The 27,248-nt window shown below is 45.5% G+C and overlaps 1 protein-coding gene across 1 annotated transcript; it reads left to right on the forward strand.

The window, feature by feature from the left end:
* Positions 1-22,658: 22,658 nt before the first annotated feature.
* LOC121579202 (protein sprouty homolog 4-like) lies at positions 22,659-27,197 on the forward strand. Its single transcript, XM_041893582.2, has 2 exons — positions 22,659-22,967; positions 26,149-27,197. The coding sequence occupies exon 2, from the start codon at positions 26,181-26,183 to the stop codon at positions 27,144-27,146; it is 966 nt and encodes a 321-aa protein (XP_041749516.1). The 5' UTR covers positions 22,659-22,967; positions 26,149-26,180; the 3' UTR covers positions 27,147-27,197.
* Positions 27,198-27,248: the final 51 nt, after the last annotated feature.

Below are 27,248 nucleotides of genomic sequence, written 5' to 3' on the forward strand. Positions count from 1 at the left end.
GCAACAGTGACTAGGGTCTGGTTTCAATGATGGACTCTTTTGGAAACTTCGATTAGGGGGAAAACATTGTTCCGGGGCGCGTCCTCTTCAGACAGAGAACTCTCCAAACAAATCACGAGGCAGACATGCCAGAACATTGTGATTCAAACTGAAGTTTGCAAAAAATAACCTCAGCGATCTCCATCTTGCTAGCTACTGTTTTGTAATTTATTCAAGCGGATAAAGTAGTGACGTAGGCAGTGATGTAGTTCCTCTATGCCAAAAGAGTCCATCATTGAAACCAGACCCTAGTCACTGTTGCCTAGGGTCTGGTTTTTTGAGACTGGTGACACCCAAGCCAAAACACTGGGATGCATGGCCATTGATTCGTTCCAAATGGCACTCTATTCCATTCATAGTGCACTACTTTTGACCAAGACCTATTGGCCCTGGTGAAAAGTCGTGCACTACATAGTGAATAGTGTGCCATTTGGCTGAGTCGGTAGAGCATGGCGCTTGCATGGCGCCATAGTTGTGGGCTCGATTCCCATGGGGGACCAGTACGAAATTGTATGAAAAATGTATGCACTCACTTCTGTAATTCGCTCTGCTAAAATGACTAAAATGTTAATGCAATTTGGGACGCGGCCCATGTCTTCAGCTGGCTAATGGATCAGGATGTGGCTGTCATCTGTGGCCCTGTTCAGCCAATGTAAACACACGCTGATTTGTGATTAATAGGAAGCATGCATACGCTCTGATTTCTCCAATGCTACGGTCAAATGATTGAATCCATTAGTACCGACCTCATCATGTACAATAATAGATCAGATTGAACAATTATTTTAATGTGGATCTAAATATTAGATAGATCTGTCATTATCAGCAAGCTGTCAGCAAGATAAAGAATACTTGGGAGAGTTGTTGTTTTGTTCTCTGAGCGTGACCATATCTGACAGTCTGAAGGAGAGTCTTTGTAAAGAGATACCTGCATTATATATGTATTTCTGAGCGGAAATCATACCTTCCTATTTATACAGTGGCAGGGGTGAAGTGATATTGTTTCAAACTGGACGTGGACCCAGTGACAGCCTAGTCGTGAACACCCAACCCTAGGCAACAGTGACTAGGGTCTGGTTTCAATGATGGACTCTTTTGGCACACTGTCACGCCAGTTTGAGTCCAACAGCTAGGATTTGTCATCCTTATAAGACAAACTGTTGTAAAAATTTCAGCACTTTTTCTAAAGTTCAACCAGTTTCCTCTTCTCTGTCTATGCTGATTCATCCAGCAATTAGTTGATTCTATCCCCTGGGGACTGAGCAGCTCTGGACAACAGCACTTTAGGAATCCCTAAATATATTTTACTTTTTGTCAAGATGGAGAAGGTTTATGATGAGAGAAAATGCTGTAAATAAAAGTAATTACTAGTACTATAGCTATACACAGATCTGATCCGTATAGGAAGTTGGTCCTGCAGCCATATTCTGTGTTGTTGGATTCTTTGGACATTAGGTAATGTCTTGAGGGCCTGCTTTGTTGTCTGGAGCGTTGTTGTTGAACATCTGCACTAGTTTCTCTGCAGCGCTGGCTGCATTCTTCTCCTTTCCGTATATATAGTGGAAGGATATGACCCCCATCTGATTCTTAATTAGCCTGCAGACAGAGACCCTGCAAAGCCTGATGTCTTATCATGGACAACAAGGGGAATTCTTATTCTTGTTTTACAATATACAGTGGGGAGAACAAGTATTTGATACACTGCCGATTTTGCAGGTTTTCCTACTTACAAAGCATGTAGAGGTCTGTAATTTTTATCATAGGTACACTTCAACTGTGAGAGACGGAATCTAAAACAAAAATCCAAAAATCACATTGTATGATTTTTAAGTAATTAATTTGCATTTTATTGCATGACATAAGTATTTGATACATCAGAAAAGCAGAACTTAATATTTGGTACAGAAACCTTTGTTTGCAATTACAGAGATCATACGTTTCCTGTAGGTCTTGACCAGGTTTGCACACACTGCAGCAGGGATTTTGGCCCACTCCCCCATACCTTCTCCAGATCATTCAGGTTTCGGGGCTGTCGCTGGGCAATACGGACTTTCAGCTCCCTCCAAAGATTTTCTATTGGGTTCAGGTCTGGAGACTGGCTAGGCCACTCCAGGACCTTGAGATGCTTCTTACGGAGCCACTCCTTAGTTGCCCTGGCTGTGTGTTTCGGGTCGTTGTCATGCTGGAAGACCCAGCCACGACCCATCTTCAATGCTCTTACTGAGGGAAGGAGGTTGTTGGCCAAGATTTCGCGATACATGGCCCCATCCATCCTCCCCCTCAATACAGTGCAGTCGTCCTGTCCCCTTTGCAGAAAAGCATCCCCAAAGAATGATGTTTCCACCTCCATGCTTCACGGTTGGGATGGTGTTCTTGGGGTTGTACTCATCCTTCTTCTTCCTCCAAACACGGCGAGTGGAGTTTAGACCAAAAGCTTTATTTTTGTCTCATCAGACCACATGACCTTCTCCCATTCCTCCTCTGGATCATCCAGATGGTCATTGGCAAACTTCAGACGGGCCTGGACATGCGCTGGCTTGTGCAGGGGGGACCTTGCGTGCGCTGCAGGATTTTAATCCATGACGGCGTAGTGTGTTACTAATGGTTTTCTTTGAGACTGTGGTCCCAGCTCTCTTCAGGTCATTGACCAGGTCCTGCCGTGTAGTTCTGGGTTGATCCCTCACCTTCCTCATGATCATTGATGCCCCACGAGGTGAGATCTTGCATGGAGCCCCAGACCGAGGGTGATTGACCGTCATCTTGAACTTCTTCCATTTTCTAATAATTGCGCCAACAGTTGTTGCCTTCTCACCAAGCTGCTTGCCTATTGTCCTGTAGCCCATCCCAGCCTTGTGCAGGTCTACAATTTTATCCCTGATGTCCTTACACAGCTCTCTGGTCTTGGCTATTGTGGAGATGTTGGAGTCTGTTTGATTGAGTGTGTGGACAGGTGTCTTTTATACAGGTAACGAGTTCAAACAGGTGCAGTTAATACAGGTAATTAGTGGAGAACAGGAGGGCTTCTTAAAGAAAAACTAACAGGTCTGTGAGAGCCGGAATTATTACTGGTTGGTAGGTGATCAAATACTTATGTCATGATAAAAATTACAGACCTCTACATGCTTTGTAAGTAGGAAAACCTGCAAAATCGGCAGTGTATCAAATACTTGTTCTCCCCACTGTATAATGCTTTTGGACAGCTGAAGCACGCACACAATATTTATTCTGAAAAATGACCCTTTCTAGTTTGAATTTATGTTGTCTCATACTGTAAATCCGGGCAGATATTTCCTTTCTACTGTCTATGGTGCTTTGTATATGGCCATAAGCTGTGTGCCATGTTCGTAAAATCTGTACATTGGTATGGTAGATGTGAACACAAAGTGTGGCAGGTTAGGCCAAGCCTTTCATGAGAGATATTCAATAACCTTTGAGGGTCCATCCTCTCTCTCTCTCTCTCTCTCTCTCTCTCTCTCTCTCTCTCTCTCTCTCTCTCTCTCTCTCTCTCTCTCTCCCTCTCTCTGATTCTGAACTTTCCATCCACTCGCACTCGCTCTCTGTGTGTGCTTTGAACTCCCAACTGCTCTTTGAAGGAAAGTCATAAAAAGCCCTTTTATTTAAGGCCCAGCCTTTTTGTTGGGTTTGTCACTTAGTACAATGCTCTGAACCTTCCTTCCCATGCAGGGAAAGACAGGCCTGTGTGTCTGGCACAGCAGACCAGACAGGCAGATGGGTTCGGAGTGGGACCAATCAACCAGCCCCAGGCCCCAGAGGCACAGCCAGCCAAACCCAGGAAATGACAGCCCATCCTGGGTTAGAGGCATAAGACAGCTCCGCCCTCCATCAGCACACATGCTTACCATTGAACCCTGTGTTGTGGTCGCTCACTGTAAATTATACCTCATCTGTCTCTCGTCACCTGCTTTCTATTAATTCCCACTCATTTTAATCACGTCTCATGTATTCTACTCTTGTCTCAGTCTAAAGTAGACTGGGTTGGAGGAATAGATTTTTCATGAATGAACCTCTAATACTATGCACTTGTTTATATTTCTGGAACAGAATGATTCACATTCTTCCCACATCCTGTCAGCTGACCAGTCTGTTCTGTGACATAAAGATGTTCATAGAGCATTTTAGTGCACTCCTATGGAACGGCGCTGGAGGAGATGGCTGCCGTTTTACAGGCTCCGAACCAATTGTGTCACAGTGCCCTGCAAAAGTATTCATCCCCCTTGGCGTTGTTCCTATTTTGTTGCATTACAACCTGTAATTTAAATGGATTTCTATTTGGATTTCATGTAATGGACATACACAAAATAGTTCAAATTGGTGAAGTGAAATGAAAACAATTACTAGTTTCAAAAAATTCTAAAAAATAAATAACGGAAAAGTATGGTTCCCAATCAGAGACAACGAGCAACAGCTGCCTCTGATCGGGAACCACCCTGGCCAACATAGATCTAAACGATCTAGACAGAAAACAAGGAACAACTAAACATAGGAACTAACACCCTGGCTCAACATTAAAGAGTCCCCAGAGCCAGGGCGTGACAGTACCCCCCCCCCCCAAAGGCGCGGACTGCGACCGCGCCAACCAAACACCACAGGGGAGGGGCCGGGTGGGCATTCCGCCACGGAGGCGGATCCGGCTCCGGGCGTGACCACCACTCTCTCTCTCGCCCTCGTGGTCTGGCCCTGCTGGCCGGAGCTGGACTGAACACCGGTGGAGCGGATTGCTCTGGCTCCGGCGTGGAGCAGCTGACCGGTGCCGGACCAGGCACAGGTGGAACAGGCACGGACCATGCCGGACTGACGACGCGCACCACTGGCTTGGTGCGGGGAGCGGGAACGGGCCGGACCGGGCTGACGACGCGCACCACTGGCTTGGTGCGGGGAGCAGGAACGGGCCGGACCGGGCTGACGACGCGCACCACTGGCTTGGTGCGGGGAGCAGGAACGGACCGGGCTGGCGACGCGCACCACAGGCTTGGTGCGGGGAGCAGGAACGGGCCGGACCGGGCTGACGACGGCCACCACTGGCTTGGTGCGGGGAGCAGGAACAGGCCGGACCGGGCTGGCGACGCGCACCACAGGCTTGGTGCGGGGAGCAGGAACAGGCCGGACCGGGCTGGCGACGCGCACCACTGGCTTGGTGCGGGGAGCAGGAACGGACCGGACCAGGCTGGCGACGCGCACCACTGGCTTGGTGCGGGGAGCAGGAACGGGCCGGGCCGGGCTGGCGACGCACACCACAGGCTTGGTGCGGGGAGCAGGAACAGGCCGGACCGGGCTGGCGACGCGCACCACAGGCTTGGTGCGAGGGACAGGAACAGGCCGGACCGTACTGGGAACACACACCACTGGCCTTGTGCGGGGATCAGGAACGGGCCGGACCGGACTGGTAACACACCCCAGTACCTCTCGCCGTGCCTCTACACTCTCCTTCCCCCTCATGACCAATGACCCCCGTAACCTGGTGGCCTCCTCTCCTAGTCCGCAAACTCGCCCTGTAGCTGCCTCCAGCAGCCCCGTCATCCATGCCGTGTGCCCCCCCAAAAAATTACTTGGGGTTGCCTCTCGCCTGTCCGACGACGGCCCGGTTGGCGCCGCTTCTCCTCTCCTGCCTGGGCATCCTCCCTCATCGCCCTCCGGTAGCGGACGGCCTCCTCCTCTGTGATTCTCCCCCAACCGAGGAGGACATCTACCAGAGTAACCTCCTGTTCCATACCCGGCGTTTGCTCCTGCACACGCTGCTTGGTCCTATTACGGTGGGATCTTCTGTCACGATCGTCGATAGAGGCAGACCAAGGCGCAGCGTGATAGGCGTAAATCTTTTAATGAGTACTTTACACCAACAACAAAACAACAAAACGATACGTGAAGTCTAAAGGTTCACCAACACAGACCTATACAGAACAAGATCCCACAATCAACTGTGCAAAACAGGCTGCCTAAGTATGGTTCCCAATCAGAGACAACGAGCAACAGCTGCCTCTGATCGGGAAACACCCTGGCCAACATAGATCTAAACGATCTAGACAGAAAACAAGGAACAACTAAACATAGGAACTAACACCCTGGCTCAACATTAAAGAGTCCCCAGAGCCAGGGCGTGACAACCATCTGTCCTATTGCCAAACGTGCAATCATTGGAGAATAAACTGGATGACCTCCGTTCAAGACTATCCTACCAACGGGACATTAAAAACTGTAATATCTTATGTTTCACCGAGTCGTGGCTGAACGTGGTTTTTCCGTGCATCGGCAAGACAGAACAGCTGCCTCTGGTAAGACAAGGGGTGGCGGTGTCTATTTGTCATAAAATTAAATATTAAGGAAGTCTCGAGGTTTTGGTCGCCTGAGGTAGAGTATCTCATGATAAGCTGTAGACCACACTATTTACCAAGACCTCACAATTTTTCCTAGCTGTCAATTTACCACTACAAACCGATGCTGGCACAAAGACCGCACTCAACGAGCTGTATAAAACCATAAGCAAACAAGAAAATGCTCATCCAGAGGTGGCGCTACTAGTGGCCGGGGACTTTAATGCAGGGAAACTTAAATCCGTTTTACCTAATTTCTACCAGCATGTTATATGTGCAACCAGAGGAAAACAAACTCTAGACCACCTTTACTCCACACACAGAGACGCATGCAAAGCTCTCCCTCACCCTCCATTTGGCAAATCTGACCATAATTCCATCCTCCTGATTCCTGCTTACAAGCAAAAACTAAAGCAGGAAGTACCAGTGACTCGCTCAATACTAAAGTGGTCAGATGACACAGATGCTAAGCTACAGGACTGTTTTGCTAGCACAGACTGGAATATGTTCTGGGACTCATCCGATGGCATTGAGGAGTATACCACATCAGTCACCGGCTTCATCAATAAGTGCATCGATGACGTTGTCCCCACAGTGACTGTACGTACATACACCAACCAGAAGCCAAGTGTAAATACAGGACTTAGACTGAATCCTACTACACCGGCTCCGATGCTCGTCGGATGTGGCAGGGCTTGCAAACTATTATGGACTACAAAGGGAAGCCCAGCCGCGAGCTGCCCAGTGACACAAGCCTACCAGACAAGCTAAATGACTTCTATGCGCGCTTTGAGGCAAGCAACACTGAAGCATGCATGAGAGCACCAGCTGTTCCGGACAACTGTGTGATCACGCTCGCCTTAGCTAATGTGAGTAAGACCTTTAAACAGGTCAACATTCACAAGGCCGCAGGGCCAGACGGATTACCAGGACGTTTACTCCGAACATGCGCTGACCACCTGGCAAGTGTCTTCACTAAACATTTTCAACCTGTCCCTGGCCGAATCTGTAATACCTACATGTTTCAAGCAGACCCCCATAGTCCCTGTGCCCAAGAACACCAAGGTAACCTGCCTAAATGACTACCGACCCGTAGCACTCACGTCTGCCGCCATGAAGTGCTTTGAAAGGCTGGTCATGGCTCACATCAACACCATCAACACCATCATCCCAGAAACCCTAGACCTACTCCAATTTGCATACCGCTCCAACAGATCCACAGATGATGCAATCTCTATTGCACTTAACACTGCCCTTTCCCACCTGGACAAAAGGAACACTACATGAGAATGCTGTTCAAATCAAAATCAAATCAAATCACATTTTATTTGTCATATACACATGTTTAGCAGATGTTATAGCGGGTGTAGCGACATGCTTGTGCTTCTAGCTCCGACAGTGCAGTAATATCTAACAAGTAATATCTAACAATTTCACAACATATACCCAATACACACAAAACTAGTAAGGAATGGGATTTAAGAATAAATACATATGGACAAGCAATGACAGCAATGACAGAGCGGCATTGACTAAGATACAGTCTAATATTATAGAATAGAATACAGTATATACATATGAGATGAGTAGTGCAAGATATGTAAACATTATTAAAGTGACTAGTGTTCCGTTTCTTAAAGTGGCCAGTGATTTCAATGGGCAGCAGCAGCCTCTAATGTGCTAGTGATGGCTATTTAACGTCTGATGGCCTTGAGATAGAAGCTGTTTTTCATTCTCTCTGTCCCAGTTTTGATGCACCTGTACTGACCTCGCCCTCTGGATGATAGCGGGGTGAACAGGCAGTGGCTCGGGTGGTTGATGTCCCTGATGATCTTTTTGGCCTTCCTGTGACATCGGGTGCTGTATGTGTCTTGGAGGGCGGGTAGTTTGCCCCCGGTAATGCGTTCGGCAGACCGCACCACCCTCTGGAGAGCCCTGCGGTTTAGGGTGGTGCAGTTGCCGTACTAGGCGGTGATACAGCCCGACAGGATGCTCTCAATTGTGCATCTGTAAATGTTTGTGAGGGTTTTAGGTGCTAAGCCAAATTTCAGCCTCCTGAGGTTGAAGAGGCTCTGTTGCGCCTTCTTCTGCGTGGGTGGACCATTTCAGTTTGTCGGTGATGTGTACGCCAAAGAACTTGAAGCTTTCCACCTTCTCCACTGTGGTCCCGTCGATGTGGATAGGGGGGTGCACCCTCTGCTGTTTCCTGAAGTCCACGATCATCTCCTTTGTTTTGTTGATGTTGAGTGAGAGGTTATTTTCCTGGCACCACACTCTCAGAGCCCTCACCTCCTCCCTGTAGGAGGTCTCGTCATTGTTGGTAATCAAGCCTACTACTGTTGTGTCGTCTGCAAACTTGATGATTGAGTTGGCGGCGTGCTTGGCCACGCAGTCATGGGTGAACAGGGAGTACAGGAGGGGGCTGAGCACGCACCCTTGTGGGGCCCCAGTGTTGAGGATCAGTGAAGTGGAGATGTTGTTTCCTACCTTCACCACCTGGGGGCGGCCCGTCAGGAATTCCAGGACCCAGTTGCACAGGGCGGGATTCAGACCCAGGGCCTCGAGCTTAATGATGAGCTTGGAGGGTACTATGGTGTTGAATGCTGAGCTATAGTCAATGAACAGCATTCTTACATAGGTATTCCTCTTGTCCAGATGGGATAGGGCATTGTGCAGTGTGATGGCGATTGCATCGTCTGTGGATCTATTGGGGCAGTAAGCAAATTTGAAGTGGGTCTAGGGTGACAGGTAAAGTAGATGTGATGAGTGTGATAGAAGGAGTCAGGCGCAGGAGGGTAAATTACTGAATACAGAGTTTATTCTGTCATAAAACTATTGCGCTGGATAGCGACACAAGAAAACAGGCACAGGGGAAACTATCTACCCTGGCAATACACGGTACGGGATACTCCAACAATATATAGGCACAGGGGAAATATCTACCCCGGCAATACAAATGCGAGTAGCTCCACCGAGCTACACTACTCTCACAAATAACAATCACCCACAAGGACAAGGGGGGGCAGAGGAACACTTATACATAGACTAACGAGGGGATAAGAACCAGGTGTGTGTGTAATTAACAAGACAAGACAAATGGAATGATGATATATGGAGCGGCAGTGGCTAGTAAGCCGGTGACGACGAACGCCGAAGCCTGCCCGAACAAGGAGGGGAGACAGCCTCGGCGGAAGTCGTGACAGTAGAGGTGATATGATTCTTGACTAGTCTCTCAAAGCACTTCATGATGACAGAGGTGAGTGCTACAGGGCGATAGTCATTTAGTTCAGTTACCTTTGCTTTCTTGGGTACAGGAACAATGGTGGCCATCTTGAAGTATGTGGGAACAGCAGACTGGGAAAGGGAGAGATTGAATATGTCCATAAACACAGCCAGCTGGTCTGCGCATGCTCTGAGGACGTGGCTAGGGATGCCGTCTGGGCCGGCTGCCTTGCGGGTGTTAACATGCTTAAATGTCTTAATCACGTCAGCCATGGAGAAGGAGAGGCCACAGTCCTTGGTAGTGGGCCTCGTCAGTGGCACTGTGTTATCCTCAAAGCGGGCGAAGAAGGTGTTTAGCTTGTCTGGAAGCGATGTGGCTGGTTTTCCTTTTGTAGCCCGTGATTGTCTGTAGACCCTGCCACATACGTCTCGTGTCTGAGCCGTTGAATTGCGACTCCACTTTGTCTCTATACTGATGTTTTGCCAGTTTAATTGCCTTGCGGAGTGAGTAGCTACACTGTTTGTATTCTGCCATATTCCCAGTCACCTTGCCATGGTTGAATGCGGTGGTTAGGGTAGGTTTTAATAGTCACAGTGGGCACAGCATCACCTATACACTTCCTGATAAACTCAGTCACCGTTTCAGTGTATACGTCTAAATTATTTTCGGAAGCTACCCGGAACATATCCCAGTCCGCGTGATCAAAACAATCTTGAAGCGTGGATTCCGATTGGTCAGACCAGCGTTGAATAGTCCTTAGCACGGGTACTTCCTGTTTGAGTTTCTGCCTATAGGAAGGGAGAAGCAAAATGGAAGTTTGAATAGCAATGGTCGAGGATTTTAGCAGCGCGAGTACAACAGTCGATATGTTGATAGAACTTCGGCAGCCTAGTCCTCAAATTTGCTTTGTTAAAATCCCCGGCTACAATAAATGCAGCCTCAGGATATGTGGTTTCCAGTTTGCATAAGGTCCAGTGAAGTTCTTTGAGTGCCGTCGTGGTGTCGGCTTGAGGGGGGATATACACGGCCGTGACTATAACCAAAGAAAATTATCTTGGGAGGTAATACGGTCGGCATTTGATTGTGAGATATTCTAGGTCGGGTGAACAGAAGGACTCAAGTTCCTGTATGTTACTACAATTACACCATGAGTCGTTAATCATGAAACACACACCTCCGCCCTTCTGCTTCCCGGAGAGATATTTATTCCTGTCTGCGCGATGAACTGAGAACCCATCTGGCTGGACCGATTCCGACAGAATATCCAGAGAGAGCCATGTTTCCGTGAAACAGAGTATGTTACAGGCCTTGATGTCTCTCTGGAAAGAAATCCTTGCCCGTAGTTCGTCGAGCTTGTTAACCAGAGACTGAACATTAGCGAGTAGAATACTTGGAAGCGGTGGGTGGTGTGCGAGCCTCCTAAGTCGAACCAGCAGGCCGCTCCGAGTGCCTCTCCTCCGATGGTGATGTTTTGGGTCAGCCGCTGGAGTCAGTTCAGTTGCCTGGGGAGAGCAAACAAAGGATCTGCTTCGGGAAATTCGTATTCCTGGTCGTAATGCTGGTGAGTTATCACCGCTCTGATATCCAATCGTTTTTCCCGGCTGTATGTAATGATGCAAAACACTTTCTGAGCGAATAATGTAAAAAATAATACATAAAAAAACAAAATACTGCAAAGTTTCCTAAGAGCTAGTCGCGAGGCCGCCATCTTCATCGGCGCCACTCTACAGCTCTACAGCTCAGCGTTCAACACACTAAACACCTCCCTCTGCAACTGGATCCTGGACTTCCTGACGGGCAGCCCCCAGGTGGTAAGGGTAGGCAAAAACACATCTGCCACGCTAATCCTCAACACAGGGGCCCCTCAGGGGTGCGTGCTTAATCCCCTCCTGTACTCCCTGTTCACCCATGAATGCATGGCCAAGCACGACTCCAACACCATCATTAAGTTTGCCGTCGACACAACAGTGGTAGGCCTGATCACCGACAACGATGAAACAGTCTATAGGGAGGAGGTCAAAGAACTGTCAGTGTGGTGCCAGGACAACAACCTCTCCCTCAACGTCATCAAGACAAAGGAGATTATCGTGGACTACAGGAAAAGGAGGGCCGAGCACGCCCCCATTCTCATCGATGGGGCTGTAGTGGAGCAGATTGAGAGCTTCAAGTTCCTTGGTGTCGGCATCACCAACAAACTATCATGGTCCAAACACACCAAGACAGTCGTGAAGAGGGCACGATAATGCTTATTCCCCCTCAGGAGACTGAAAAGATTTGCCATGGGTCCTCAGATCCTCAAAATGTTCTACAGCTGCACCATCGAGAGCATCCTGGCTGGTTGCATCACCGCCTGGCATGGCAACTGCTCGGCCTCCGACCGCAAGGTGCTACAGAGGGTAGTGCGTACGGCCCAGTACATCACTGGGGCCAAGTTTCCTGCCATCCAGGACCTCTATACCAGGCTGTGTCAGAGGAAGGCCCTAAAAATTGCCAAAGACTCCAGCCACCCTAGTCATAACCTGTTCTCTCTGCAAGCGGTACCGGAGCGCCAAGTCTAGGTCCAAAAGGCTTCTTAACAGCTTCTACCCCCAAGCCATACGACTGCTGAACAGCTAGTCAAATGGCTACCCAGACTATTTGCATTACAGGGAAACCAATATGTCATTTTGGAAGTTGGGTGAACTATCCCTTTAACAGGTAATTTTTGGCAATCTATGGAAACTTTGGTGATTTATACTTGAATAACTTGAAATCAAATCCAATCAAATCAAATGTTATTGGTCACATACACATTTTTAGCAGATGATATTGCTGGTGGCGAAATGTATTCATACAAAATCATCATTTTTTTCTTCATCTTTATATCTGTGTCCATTCTGTCCATAGCTTTCTAGCTAGTGGATAGACCAGATGGTTCAAGAGAAAACGTCCTAATTAATGAAAAAAGCATCTAATCAAAAATGACATAATATGCAATGAATTCTGCAACTCTTCCAACTCTTCACTTTTTTTTCAACTGCCACCAGTTTGCCCCCCAAAACATTTAGAACAAAGACATATTGACCTAGTAAAATAAATGAAAGTGTGTTCAAAACATGAAGTATATTCCATGCTGAAACCCTCATATTAAACACCAATAGTATTCACTAAGGCTGCATTTACACAGGCAGCCCAATTTAGATTGGCCAGTTATTATTTGGCATATCTGATACCTATCTGACCTTTTCTTTCATGTGTAAACAGCAACAACAAAAAAACTTGAATCTGATCTTTTGAGTTCAGATTTATACCACATCCATATGTGGATCTCAATCCTAATACAATTCTGATGCTCAATATGTGACCTCAGTCTGTATGCTCATATCTGATTTGTTTTGCTCTGAAGTGGATTTTTTACACATGACCTGCCATTACCGCAACAACTACCTCGAAATGTAAAGGAAAAGTGACAGGAAATGAGCATTAATAATAATAATAATAATAATAATAATAATAACAATATTATTTGTATAGCGCTTTCAATACACCTAACAAAGTGCTTCACATCATAAAATAAAATAAAAGTATTAGCAAAGAAACAAAGACAGGAGGAAGGAGAATGAAAAAAGATAGCAAATTAAAATCATACATTGAAATCATCTTTATAAAAGTGTGTCTTCATTGCATCTGTGTGCTACTTCAGAGGCTACATCAGTATGAATGCACAAATCTGATATGGGTCACATATAAGTGTGGCCAGTCAGAAAAAAGGTTGAATTGGGTTCTTAGGGTGGCTCTGTATATAAAAATGAAAATATATAAATATATAAATCACATACACTAGATAGGTGCGGTGAAATGTGTTGTTTTACAGGGTCAACCATACAGTGCCCCTGGAGCAAATGAGGGTTAAGTGCCTTGCTCTAGGGCACATTGACAGATTTTCCACCTTGTGATCTCAGGCAATCGAACCAGTGACCTTTCAGTTACTGGCTCAATGCTCTAACCGCTCGAATACCTGCCGCCCTGTTGTAAACACAGCCTGTTGATGGGTTATATTTAGGATCATGTTTTACATCTATCTCATTCTATTTTTCATGTTTAAAACATCTTATTGTATTATTTTATAGATTTGACATGTTCTGAAAATTACAAAAAAATCCTTGAATGTTCCCAAAAATACTGTAGTTTACTGGTACATTTCTAATGTTTAACGGTAACATTCCTTTCCTTCGCAACCCTACACAGGAACTTACATTCAAACAACGTACAGTTTTAGAAAATCTAATCAAAATCAAATTTTATTGGTAAAAGCCAGGATTTGAACTTCAACAATACGTAGTTGGCCATATCACACAGAATTATAATTTTGTAAATATCAATGGAAACAGTACTGTAAAGTAATGTGCAATAATAAATAAATACAAGCTTAAAAGTAAGCATTGCCTCTGTTTTTAGATGTAGATACATGGTATGTGATTAAGCAGCACTGTTGTTCCTCAACAGCCAAAGGAAAGGAACTGAAATGAGAAATTGTGCAGGGAAGAAGAAGTGCGGACTTGGTAAAGTGAGAGAGCTGGAACGAGTCAGAGAGAGAACAAAGGGGGTGTGGAGTGGTGCCTGGGAACCTCCAGGGATGGACCTGTCCGGATGGTTCTCCACTCCATGAGTCCCTGCCACACAAAGGTGGCTGGCTGAGCCGGCACAGGGCCAGTGGCGGAGCCCCCGCCGACCCAGGTGTAGGGTTACGGGGCGCCATTCAGCCCAGGAAGTGTCCCATGTCGCACTGTCCCCTGGCCCATCAAAGGGTCTGCTGTGTACTCTCCATCTGCCCAGGCCAGGCAGGGGCCCACGGGCAGGCCAGCCGAGAGAGGGCCATTACCTGTTGCCATTAGCTCGTTCCCAGGCTCCTGTTCTGTTCTGTTCTATTCACCTGAGCTGCACCGGAGAGGAAGGAAATGACACAAAATAAAGGCTCTTGGAAGACGTGCCGGAGGACTGTGTTACACCAGGATTTGGTTTAAACAAGGTCCTTTTAAGATATTTTGTTATTCAAGACACATTTTCAACAATGGTTGGACAAACTCCTCTCAGTTGGAAACATTGGTTTCTGATGGTGTAACTTACAGCCAAAGCAGAGAGGCAGAGAAGGAGTTCTGAACATTTCCTCTCAGACTAGCTCTCTGAGTGTGTTTCAAAACAGATTTGGCATAAAAACTAAGCTGGCCTCTAAAGAGAAAATGCTTGAATGATTCATTTTCACTGCTGAAAATCCCATTACTTTCATGTTCAGACAGAGTTACACTCAGGAGCTATCAGGACTGCAAGAGTATGCAAAACAGATTTGTGAAAAGACACTACTGACACATCATTTCTCTGTTAAACCAGTTCAATCGCATACAGGCTGAACTGTATGAACAACAAATATGGAACGCAATATGACATTTTATTAAATAGTTTGGGAAATGGCATCATCACCGAGTGAAGATCCTCGGAGCCAGATGATGTGATGGCAGGTAGCCTTATGCGGGACTGCTGGCATCGAAACCCCCCCGCTGGTGGAAAGGAGTTCCAATGACGGGCCTTAAGGTTCTTATAGCTGGTGGTTGGTTGTGGGGAGGTGGATGGTTGTCAAAAACTGTTGCTGAAAAACAACATGGGTAAGTTGACATATAAATACAGTACATCCCAAGATGTATGCCCACTGGTTAAGAGAGAGGTAGGTGATAATTCCCATAGTGAGCCCATAGCTTATACAGCAAGCGTGAGGAATGTGTATTATTGTTGCCGTGGATATACAGTGCCTTTTGGAAAGTATTCAGACCCCTTGACTTTTTCCACATTTTGTTACGTTACAGCCTTATTCTAAAATTGATTAAATTGTTTTTTACTCCTCATCAATCTACACACAATACCCCATAATGACAAAGCAAAAGCAGGTTTTCACAAATGTTTGCTAATTTATTAAAACTAAAAAACGGAAATATCACAAATATTCAGACCCTTTACTCAGTACTTTGTTGAAGCACCTTTGGCAGCGAATACAGCCTCAAGTCTTCTTGGGTATGACGCTACAAGCTTGGCACACCTGCATTTGGGGAGTTTCTCCCATTCTCCTCTGCAGATACTCTCAAGCTCTGTCAGGTTGGATGGGGAGCGTCGCTACACAGCTATTTTCAGGTCTCTCCAGAGATGTTAGATTGGGTTCAAGTCCGGGCTCTGGATGGGCCACTCAAGGACATTCAGAGACTTGTCCCGAAGCCACTCCTGCATTGTCTTGGCTGTGTGCTTAGGGTCGTTGTCCTGTTGGAAGGTGAACCTTCGCCCCAGTCTGAGGTCCTTAGCACTCTTGAGCAGGTTTTCATCAAGGATCTCTCTGTACTTTGCTCTGTCCATCTTTCCCTCGATCCTGACTAGTCTTCCAGTCCTTGCCGCTGAAAAACAACCCCACAGCATGATGCTGCCACCACCATGCTTCACCGTAGGGAGGGTGCCAGGTTTCCTCCAGACGTGATGCTTGGCATTCAGGCCAAAGAGTTAAATCTTCATCAGACCAGATAATCTTGTTTCTCATGGTCTGAGAGTCTTTAGGTGCCTTTTGGCAAGCTCCAAGCGGGCTGTCATGTGTCTTTTACTGAGGAGTGGCTTCCGTCTGGCCACTCTACGATAAGAGCCTGATTGGTGGAGCGCTGCAGAGATGGTTGTCATTCTGGAAGGTTCTCCCATCTCCACAGAGGAACTCTAGAGCTCTGTCAGAGTGACCATCGGGTTCTTGGTCACCTCCCTGACCAAGGCCCTTTTCCCCCGATTGCTCAGTTTGGCGGGGCGGCCAGCTCTAGGAAGAGTCTTGGTGGTTACAAACTTCTTCCATTTACGAATGATGGAGGCCACTGTGTTTTTGGGGATCTTCAATGCTGCAGAAATGTTTTGGTGCCCATCCTCAGATCTGTGCCTCGACACAATCCTGTCTCGGAGCTCTACGGACAATTCCTTCGACCTCATGGCTTGGTTTTTGCTCTGACATGCAATCTCATCTGTGGGACCTTATATAGACAGGTGTGTGCCTTTCCAAATAATGTCCAATTCATTGAATTTACCACAGGTGGCCTCCAATCAAGTTGTAGAAACATCTCAAGGATGATAAATGGAAACAGGATTCACCTGAGCTCAATTTCGAGTCTCATAGCAAAGGGTCTGAATACTTATGTAAATAAGGTATTTCTGTTTTGTTTTTAAGAAATGTGCAAACATTTCTAAACATCTGTTTTCGCTTTATCATTATGGGGTATTGTGTATAGATTACTGAGGATTTCTTTTTTTTTTTAAATCAATTTTAGAATAAGGCTGTGACGTAACAAAATGTGGAAAAAGTCAAGGGGCCTGAATACTTTCCGAAGGCACTGTAAGCTATAAGGTAAATAGGTGAATGACATTCCGCACTGGGTAATAGGAAAGAGGAGACGAAACTGGAAGCTATGCTGATGATGATACGTTTGTATTCATTCCCACCATGCCCGTAGAATAGGAAACAAAGTGAATTATGTTATGCTTACTGGAAGAAGTTAAACAAGCATTCCGACCAGCTTTCCTGATTGAACTTTCATAAACTACATTTTGCTAAGTAACCTGTTTTTTCTGGGTGGGTGGATTCCCTTGCTGCTTTGTCTATGTCTTCTCCATATGAAGGCTGGGAGGCTTTGTCTTTCTCAGATGACCGTAAATCATACAGTCACATTCTGAAAACATCCTGAGATCGCCATCTCACCCTGATGGCCACAATGTTATCTGTGTATTTCTAGACCAGGGGAAATTAACAGTTTAGTTAGTTGTGACTAAGGAGTGGAGGCTATTGCCTTAGAGCAAAACACAAGTAAGGACATTAGAAACTCACTTCAGTTCCTGGTGCATATAAAGATAGGAAAGGGTGATACCTAGTCAATTGTACAACTGAATGCATTCAACTGAAATGTGTCTTCCGCATTTAACCCAACCCCTCTGTGGTTCATTAAGTTAGCCTGCTTCTCATTTAATATTACATAAAACACATTACATACAGATATATAAAATATTAATCAAAACATAGCTGAGATCACAATATGGAGGTACAAAACATAATATAATAACCTCTAAGCCCTTTTCCATGACAACCCTTTTCCATGATAAACGGAAGTTATGAGTTAACCTTTTTTAATACATACACAGACAAAGCACATGACTGGATTGACATCACCCTAGCAGGATTTCATTGAGAAATCAAGTTTCAAGTCACTGGGTCACAGAGCCACTGTCCACAGAGGAGGACAAATGGTCACCGGCTGACTGCTCTCCTCTCAGTAGCACATCTCCAACTGTCACCACCCATAATGACATAGTGTCACAGCGGGTGGGGTGGGGGCGGGTGGCAAGAGCAGGCAGGCAGGGAAGAATGGGCCTAGGTGGGGGTGTGACACTTGTTGTTTCAGGTGGCAAAACTCACAGTCCCCAGCTGGCTCCAGGAAGTGGCCCCGGAGGCAGTATTGGCAGCTCATTAGCCCAGATCAAAGGGGCCACTTCCCCCTGGGTAAACCAGTTCTCACACACTGCCCTTTACCTTCCTCACCCAGAACATCTGATTGATATGCAGGCAATGGGGTTTCAATTAACAACATACCAACCAATGATGATACAGAACAGAACAGAACAGATTTTAACAAAATAACTCTGAGTCAGTCAACCCATTGCTCATATTATATGTTCCCCTCTCAAACTCTCTATTACCATTCAGAAATACATGATCTGTTTGTATTTATTGTGAATCAGCCACAGATGAAGAGGGCAGCCCGTCACATCCGAGAGTGGAGCACCTCGCCCCCTCACCCTCCTCAATCGACTGCCTTACAGAATGTGGGCTAGTTGCGGATGTTGAAGTGTACTCTTCCCAGCTGGAGCTTATTTTAGCCGTTAGCCTGTCAACAGATGCGCTCAGAGGATGGATAGTGCTGATGCTCTGTACGTGAGCCGGGCCTGCGCTGCTGAATCAGGTCTTAAATATAGCCTAGCCCCTCCGCTGGTGGTGGTGACTCTATGATGCTGTTACTGCTGTAGGGCTTAATGAAGGTCAGCACGTCTCATGTCTCGACGACTGGCTGACTGACTGACTCACTGACTGCTGAGGAGTGCACTAAACTGTCACTTCCTCTCCTCTGACTGCCTGCCTCCCACCCACACACACCCAGCCCTACCTCACCTTCCCCCTACCGCACTTCCTACCCACACCCTGCCCAAGCTCTAGCCTCACCTCACCTCACTTCCCTTCCTCTGTGAGGCACAGGGTACTATAATCACACATACTTTACCAAGGCTAACGTGGACACTCCAAATGTTTAAATGGATGACAACTGGGATGAGTTACAGGATGGACAAACACTGGAGCTCAGAGACCCTTTGCCTTGATATAGTCATCCAACCGGATTGGAGTGAATGAGGTTTTGGGAGGACTTCTTAGTTGAATGCGCTGACTCGAATGATGCATTTCCGTCTGCGATGGGAACGAGAAAGCACGCGCATGCGCGCACACGGAAATGTATCGCTCGAGTCCAACAAAATGGAATATAATAGAATGTTGAAGATAAAGTTTGGAATTACACAAAAGACTTGCATCACTATACTGAGAGCTTTGCTGCTTCTAAAATGATGAATTTGGGTGTTTTTGGATCCTTTGTTCATGGTTTCCGTCGGCCCCCATTCTGCAGAGCGAGCAAATAGAGATTTGGTTAAAAAATTGTGAACCAATCCTTTAAATGTGAGCACTGAAAGCAGTCGTGCTTCTCTTGACTAATAAAACAAACAGAATCCTCATTGCATTAACTAACAAAACATACAGAATCCTCACTGCATTAACTAATAAAACACACAGAATCCTCATTGCATTAACTAATAAAACACACAGAATCCTCATTGCATTAACCAGGCATTAGGACAGCCATACTGCCCTGATTGGGCTGCCCATTTCCCACAGTATGATGACGGGTCATCTAGGACGGGTCATCTAGCATCGAATTGTTGGAACAATTATATGACGTATAGTTCCAGCCATGTAATTATTGCCTGGTCTGGGCTGTTAGGTGGGCCTGCCATTGTTGGACTTCAGTCTATCCAGCGCCACAAGGTGGAGAGGACCACTTTGGGCTGGCCGATACATATAAACCACACACACATATACACACACACACTGCACAGACACAGGTCGACAGGCTTTGCCAGACAACCACAGGCGAGTACAGCCCTCACACACACCAAGCTGTCTCAAGCAGTAAAACAGTCTGTGAAAGCATCCACCATGTCCATGTAGGCCCCGATATATGGCAGCTCAAAGCTCACAGGTTTCTATTCCTCTCTCTGTGGGATGTGCCGGTATGAATCAGGAGTCCCATTCAGTGGAGAATGCCATGTGAGACTTCCCTCTTTTAGGGTGAGAGATGGGACCCCTGTGCCAGGGTCTCTTTTTGTTGTAGATGAGGGGGTACTGGGGTGGGGTCTCAGGAGGCATGGATGTTATGTGCACGGAGCGACACGTGGAATGCATAGAATGTGAGTGGTGTGAAGGGCGCTACACCACGCCCCTAGCAGAAGGTCACGCTTCAGCGCTGGTTGGTCCCCTGGGTGAGGGTTCAGGCAGGGTCCTGTCACCCTTCTGAAGAGAGGTCAGGGGTCGCCTTCCTCCAGGGACTCTGCTTTCCCCTCTGTCACTGCAGGGGGTTGAGGGATGCCGCCTCCAGTCTTCCCACATCGTCCCCAGCCCACCAAAGGCCCACATTCCTCACATACATTGTCCATAATAACAGCTCCTATGTCCATGACCACAGAGGCCCTCAGAAATATCTGGTTGTTAGGCTTCTGCAGGTGGGCAAAGATGTGTTCATTTATAATGGATTTGCTTTCTGTGGGTGGCCAAATATGTGTTCAATTTTAGGTCTTCATAAGGGAGAGACGATAGTTTGTCAGCTGTGTGTTCTAGCTATAAAACGAATAAACATACCTTGCTTATTAGATGGTTATTACAGTCCAATGACTTGGGCTTAGGTCAAAACCCATATTTACACAAGACCATTCTCATAAAAATTTTATTCACTAATTACGATTACATTTTGGGCAATTTCTAGGGTAGAGAGTGCTACTGTTTCTAAAATATGTGTAGAACACAATGTTTTACAAGAGTCATTCAGTGCTCTATGATTAAAGATATTGAAGTAAACATAATACATCTATCTCAGTAATACCATCAGGTGCTATTTTTAGCTTTACTTTCAAAATGGGAAGGGTCATAATATTTATATTCATTGAGTTCAGATTTAGAATAAATTAATATTGGCCAGAGCAATCAGTCTCAAATGAGACACAATTATGATGGCTACACATTCAGAAGCAGAAAGGCAGGCGCACACAACACACACAACACACAACACACTAGAAATACACACACATGCTCCTCCCCTTCCTAATTCTCACCACAGACTTTCTCCACTTCAAAGCACACAAACACACCTTCTAAAAACCCTGTTTCTGAAGATTCAGGAAGTCAATATTTGAGAAGTTGAAACTACCTGGCTCCGTGTTTGAGATCTGCCTTACTCAGGAAACGTATTGTGGAATGCATCATTACTCTCATGTTGTCATTGGGTCCGAACTGGAACACCTTTACATTGTTAATTCATGAAAATAGTTTCTCCTGTACAACAGATGTTAGCCTCACATCCATGGAGGTACCAAAAGGATGTGGGAGGGACCATAAAGAACAGGACAGAAATATTATTTTGTGCATGTACTGCTTTGCAATTCAACAGGCAGTTCGTGCAACCCATGCCTGCAAGCCACAAAGCTGCAGAGAGAGAGAGAGAGAGCTCTGTGGGTGCCACCAGGCAGGAAGAGATTTCCATATGTGTGATCGTGACCACTGCTGCCCAAAGACACAATTGGAGCTGTGAAGGACCATTATTTCCCAAGTGTTAATCCTAGTTCCAATGTGTGGTCATTAGCACTGAATAGAAAAGTATTTATTTAAATGTGTATTCACATTTTACAGAAACTGTAACTATTGCCCAAATGCTGCATGGTCTCAGTTGCATGAAATAAATACAAACCATTGCCTACATATGTGCCCTTGAACAAATCTTTACAAACAATTACAATTTGGCAGTGTTAAAATGAAGGTGAGGTTGTCATGGAAATCTGTGCTAATGTAGTGGGTGACTATTAACCTTTGCCTGCATTAAATGCACAAGCTGAGAGCTGAATGCTATCCGTGGGGGAAGGGCAGACAGTGGGATGTTAAAAGGGAAATTCACACTCATTTTCCTTCTTGTGGTTTCGGTACAAATCAACAACATCCTGTTCTTTTGTGAATCATGCCTGCCCTCACGCTGGTTGCGTTTCACAGTTTGGCGTCATAAACTGGCCTTTTACAGTGCGAGGACTCGACTCAAACTGCAGTACAGGGAGAAAGCTAAGATCCTATTCGTAAATGTAAATACATATAAACACAAGAGGTAAGCAACAGCAAATGCCATCGTTCCGACCTTCTTTGAATCGTGATCCACAATATAGGCCTACAAGTGAGTGATAATATAATACCCTATTAGTTGCCGATATGCCACGATCTAGGTTGAGCACACAGTCATTTAGTCTACATGTTTTCAGTTTGGAGCCAAGCTTTGATTCTACATAGCATTTTACTTACCGTTTAGGCTACGCAGCTCTCTATATGCCAATGGGTGTTTCCCTAAGCTTTACCTTCTTTACACAACAATAGTTTACCACATAAAGACGAGGCCTAGACCTACATCAAATATTTATTTTCTTAATGTTATTATTTCCCATTACACAATTCAAAATGGTCAAGATGGCCCTGACATGAGGTTAAATATTCGGAAATTAGCATTCCTTTTCAGGTCGGAAACAAGAATGAGTGAAGCCATGTATAAATAAGCAGCATGGCGTGAGGCACATACCCGCCTCATTCATGTAATCCTCTCTGACATCGCCCTTGTGACAAAAAACTCCCAATTCTTCCATTCATGAAATCTTGGTATCACGCTTGCGCAATGACATTCGGAGTCCTCCCATTCATAAAAATGTAACCCCCGCATTTGAGTTCTGAGACGTTGTGCCCTCCCATTCACTAAAAAATATGTCAAGGCATCTGCGCAGTACGTTCTTCACCCTCCCATTCATAAAAACCAATTTCCCCATGTAGTTGCAACATTGTATCAAAAAGCCTGTGTCCTCACTGCAGTAAGCATCGAATGGATAGTGTTCAATAATTTTTGGCTTTGAGTTTTTTCTTTACTTGGGAGAAATATCTTTGGAATATACATGCAGTCTTCGAGCTCAACAGAGAAATGCGCTGCTAGTCTGGAAAAGTAAGTTATTCTATCGGATTTATAATGACGTTTTCGAAATGGGATACATAAACCACAGCAGGCTATCACATTTTGGTTGAACAATTTCGAAAACTGGTGTGTTTACATCCGTTTTGTAGATTGCTTGGATTGCTCTCTTGCAACAAGCTGTTCCCGTTTTTGCACTTTGTGTCAATATTTAACCATGGATCCTACCGTAGCAAGGTTGTGGGCAAGAGAGGTATAATCATGAGAGCGGTTTGAAATAAGAGAGCCTAAACGCTGACTTTGCTTTACCTCGTTCATTCTTAAAAGCGTTATAAGCCGTTTATACACATCTATGTTGTGGCTTTATCTTGGCCAGGTCGCAGTTGTAAATTATAATAATATAATATGCCATTTAGCAGACGCTTTTATCCAAAGCGACTTACAGTCGTGTGTGCATACATTTTTGTGTAAATGAGAACTTGTTCTCAACTGGCTTACCTGGTTAAATAAAGGTTAAATAAAAATAAATAAATAAAATAGCCTAACGTAGGCTATTATTTACGGACTCGTGCCATTACCTCTTGCTGCTGATCATTCGCATTACCGAGGTCCGTTGCTTGGCGCTTCTCTGCAGCGTTCGAGCTGGCACATCATGTGCATTTGTCAGGTGTTTTTGTCATCTGTTCCTTTAAATAACTCCCCGTTTTAAAAGAAACCGTTTGTCCAATAAAAATATGCAGTGTTTTGGTCTAAACTGCCACCCTCCTTTCATAAACCAATAGCCCACACACTATAGCCACTTGCGCGTAAAAAAAAAACTATAATTTTAAGACGCCATGGCCTATATGTTCTGGCGATTTGGCTATTGTGAATGACTTGTCGAATGAAATGTTATCATCATGTCTCGATAAATATTTAGTCCGATTTTACCTTTATTTTCTATTTCTAAAGACGCGTAGCCTCCGATTTTAATCACTTAATTCACCCACACTGAGGGGCGGGAGGAGGGAGACACTGTAGCCTGCCTACCTACCGTCTATGGATTCACTAGTCCTACGTTTGATGATCAGGAGAATTTGTCCCCCTGCCAGCAATGTGGCAACAGGTTTGTTCTTTTTCTGATGCTGTTTTTTGCAGATCTGAGAGACAGCATTATACTCACAACTATATTCAGGTTCCGTGATTATTGCTGTGGCAAATGATCTGACAATCATATCACTATTTCAATAAAAAAAATAGTCTATTGAGACATGAATTGATCAACACTAGGATATATATTATAAAGTTGATAGAATACCTTACAAATATTATTTTCACTACATAGCCTAAGCTGCTACTCCATCATTCTTGATAAATAGGCTATTGGTCGGTTTTCAAACATTTTACTTTATTATGTCTACTAGCTACAGTTGTAGGCCTGTAGCCAACCACACTACATTATAGTGTCTACTATAAAGTAACTACTAAGTAGTAACTGTTGTGCCCTGTATGACTATTGGGTCATTAAATAGGGCATGTTGGCATTTATTGGGACGAATCTTGTTCTGGAGGCAGCTCTGCAGCGTGGTCACTAGCTGGCACAGCCACAACGTCATAAAATCTGATTTTAAACGTAACCTTAACCACACTGCTAACCTTATGCCTAACCTTAAATTAAGATCAACAAGCTCATTTTTGTTTTCATGAATTCTTTATGATATAGCCAATTTTGACTTTGCAGCTGGCCCATCTAGCGGAAACCGCTCAGCTCTGCCTCCAGGACACGATTCATCCCAATAAACGTCAACCTGCTTAAATAGGTTCCATTATAGTCTACTTACTGATTCAGGGTTTCTTCCTTTTTAAGAGTGATGATGGGGCATGCTAGCTCGTAGTCATGGAGCTATGTCTCTTCTGGCGCATGCAGCGCAACGTCCAAAAACGAGTGTCCGACTCTTGTAAAGATCAGATGGGTAAAGAGGAACATGTTATTTGTCACTACCGAGAATAATTGTTACTTAGACCCACCCAAAGGTTTCTACTAACAGCATCATAGTTATGAATAATTTGTACACTGTAAATTGACCGCAAGAATCCCAAACAGATATAGCGTTTGACAAAAAGAATCCTTTCAAACGTTGATTATATCGGGATACGATCACATATGCCTCAATTTATGCGTGGGAATACTTGGGAACAGATTTCCTAAATTAAAATAACTTTTTGGAAATTCCCTGGTGATTTTACAGTCTTTTATGTCCATCAACAATGTTTTGTATATATTTGTCTCAGAAAACTGATGGCGCCAAATACAATCGCCAGCCGCCTATTGGGGAACCGTGTCCTACAACCTTTAATGAGAAATGAAGACCGACTAAACGCAATAAAATCAACAATGCACATAGATTCATATAAAGTTTTGGTCTAGTCACCAAACATAAAAAAGCAATATCTATTTCCTGAATGGTCCTTTGATGAATGTGTTTATAGCACTTGAAGTCATGGTTTATAGTCTCGATCTGGTCTATAGGGCCCCTCTTCTTCTAAATCTAATTTGGCATAGGCTCTATTCATTTTTGCATGCAAGTCTTGCAATTAATGTTGGCCTTGTGGTATTTTGTCTCATGAGAAAGTGTGGAACATGAATAAGGTAAATTACATATTAATGCACAAAATCATGTGAATTTTATTGCATTTGAATACGAGGTATTATTCGAATGTTTAGATATATATTTGAAATAATGTGCTTGTTAATATTAGTTATAAACCGATACAGGATGTTCTCTGAATGTGACTTTCATCAGTACAATCTGTTGCTATGAGTCATTGTTGAGAATATAGACTCTATGCTGACTCATGTCTTGTACAACCACTGATTAAGAGCCTTGTGTTAGATGGGTTTGTGTACAGATGTAGGATCTTCATTTGATCACTTTTGTGTTGCTGAGAATTTCCCTGCAAAGCAGGAAATACAAACTTGTAGTGTATTTGAGTTTTAAAAAGGCATCTAATGTTTGTCATTTCCACTTTGAAATTTCAGACTAGATTTGCCCTTACGAAAAATGTATCAACCCCTACAAAAATGTCCATTAATTATAATCCACATAATAATTCAAATGTCCTGTTGCTGCAGGATTATTTTCCTGCTGTAACAAACTGGCTCAAATTAAGATCCTATGTCTGTAAGTAGGGTAGCCATTCCAGGAAGCTGACTGTTGTCTCTATGTTTCTGCAGGACTGCTAGATGTTGAGCTCTTTGTTTACTGTATGAGGGACACAACCACACAGATGGAGTCGAGGGTTCCCCACCACATCCCCGGAGTGTCTTCCTCCACTATATCCCAGCCGTTGCTGGACAGTAGGGTTCCCTATGGAAGGCTACAGCACCCACTCACCATCTTCCCCATCGACCAGATGAAGTCCTCTCATGTGGAGAACGATTATATTGACAGTCCCGCTGTGGTCTCCCAGCAACCCCCCAGCCAGAAGGCTGTCAACAGGGGGGCCCACGAGGCACTGCTAGGGGCCCCCCACCACCCCCAACTGGCACGCAGCAACCCTCACGATGCCACCACACACCCCTGGATAACCTTCAGCGGGCGGCCCAGCTCCATCAGCAGCAGCAGCAGCACCTCGTCAGACCAGAGGCTGCTGGACCACGCAGCCCCAACGCCTGTGGTGGACCGCAGCTCCACCGTAGTCACCACCAGGACCCCCTGCTGCGAGCCCAAAGCGCTCACCTCAAAGCCCCTGGACCTAAAGGCTGCTGCCCAGGGGGCCGTGGTGGTTGACAAGAAGCACATGCTGCTGTGTGAGATTTGTGGGAAGTGCCGGTGCACCGAGTGCACCCTGCCCCGGACCCTGCCCTCGTGCTGGGTGTGCAACCAGGAGTGCCTGTGCTCAGTGCAGAGCCTGGTGGACTCAGCCACCTGCATGTGCCTGGTCAAGGGCATTTTCTACCACTGCACAGAGGACGAGGATGATGAGGGCTCTTGCGCCGACCGCCCGTGCTCCTGCCACCAGTCTAACTGCTGTGCGCGCTGGTCCTTCATGGCAGCCATGTCCCTGGTGCTGCCCTGTTTGGTGTGCTACCTACCTGCCATGGGCTGTGTCAAACTGTCGCAGAAGTGCTACGACAAAACCAGCCGCCCGGGCTGCCGCTGCAAGAACTCCCAGCAGGCCTGTAAGAGCATGGAGGCCAAGGCTGGAGGCCAGGAGAAACAGGCCTCATGATAGTCACTGGCTGTTGCCTTATCAATACCCTCTGGATAGGACAATCCCCCCACCCCCATCCGCTGGATCACTTCCCAAAAAGCATGGTACTTACAAAAGGGT

This window comes from Coregonus clupeaformis, chromosome 13 (genome assembly GCF_020615455.1).
Source record: "Coregonus clupeaformis isolate EN_2021a chromosome 13, ASM2061545v1, whole genome shotgun sequence".
Classification (NCBI taxonomy): domain Eukaryota; kingdom Metazoa; phylum Chordata; class Actinopteri; order Salmoniformes; family Salmonidae; genus Coregonus; species Coregonus clupeaformis.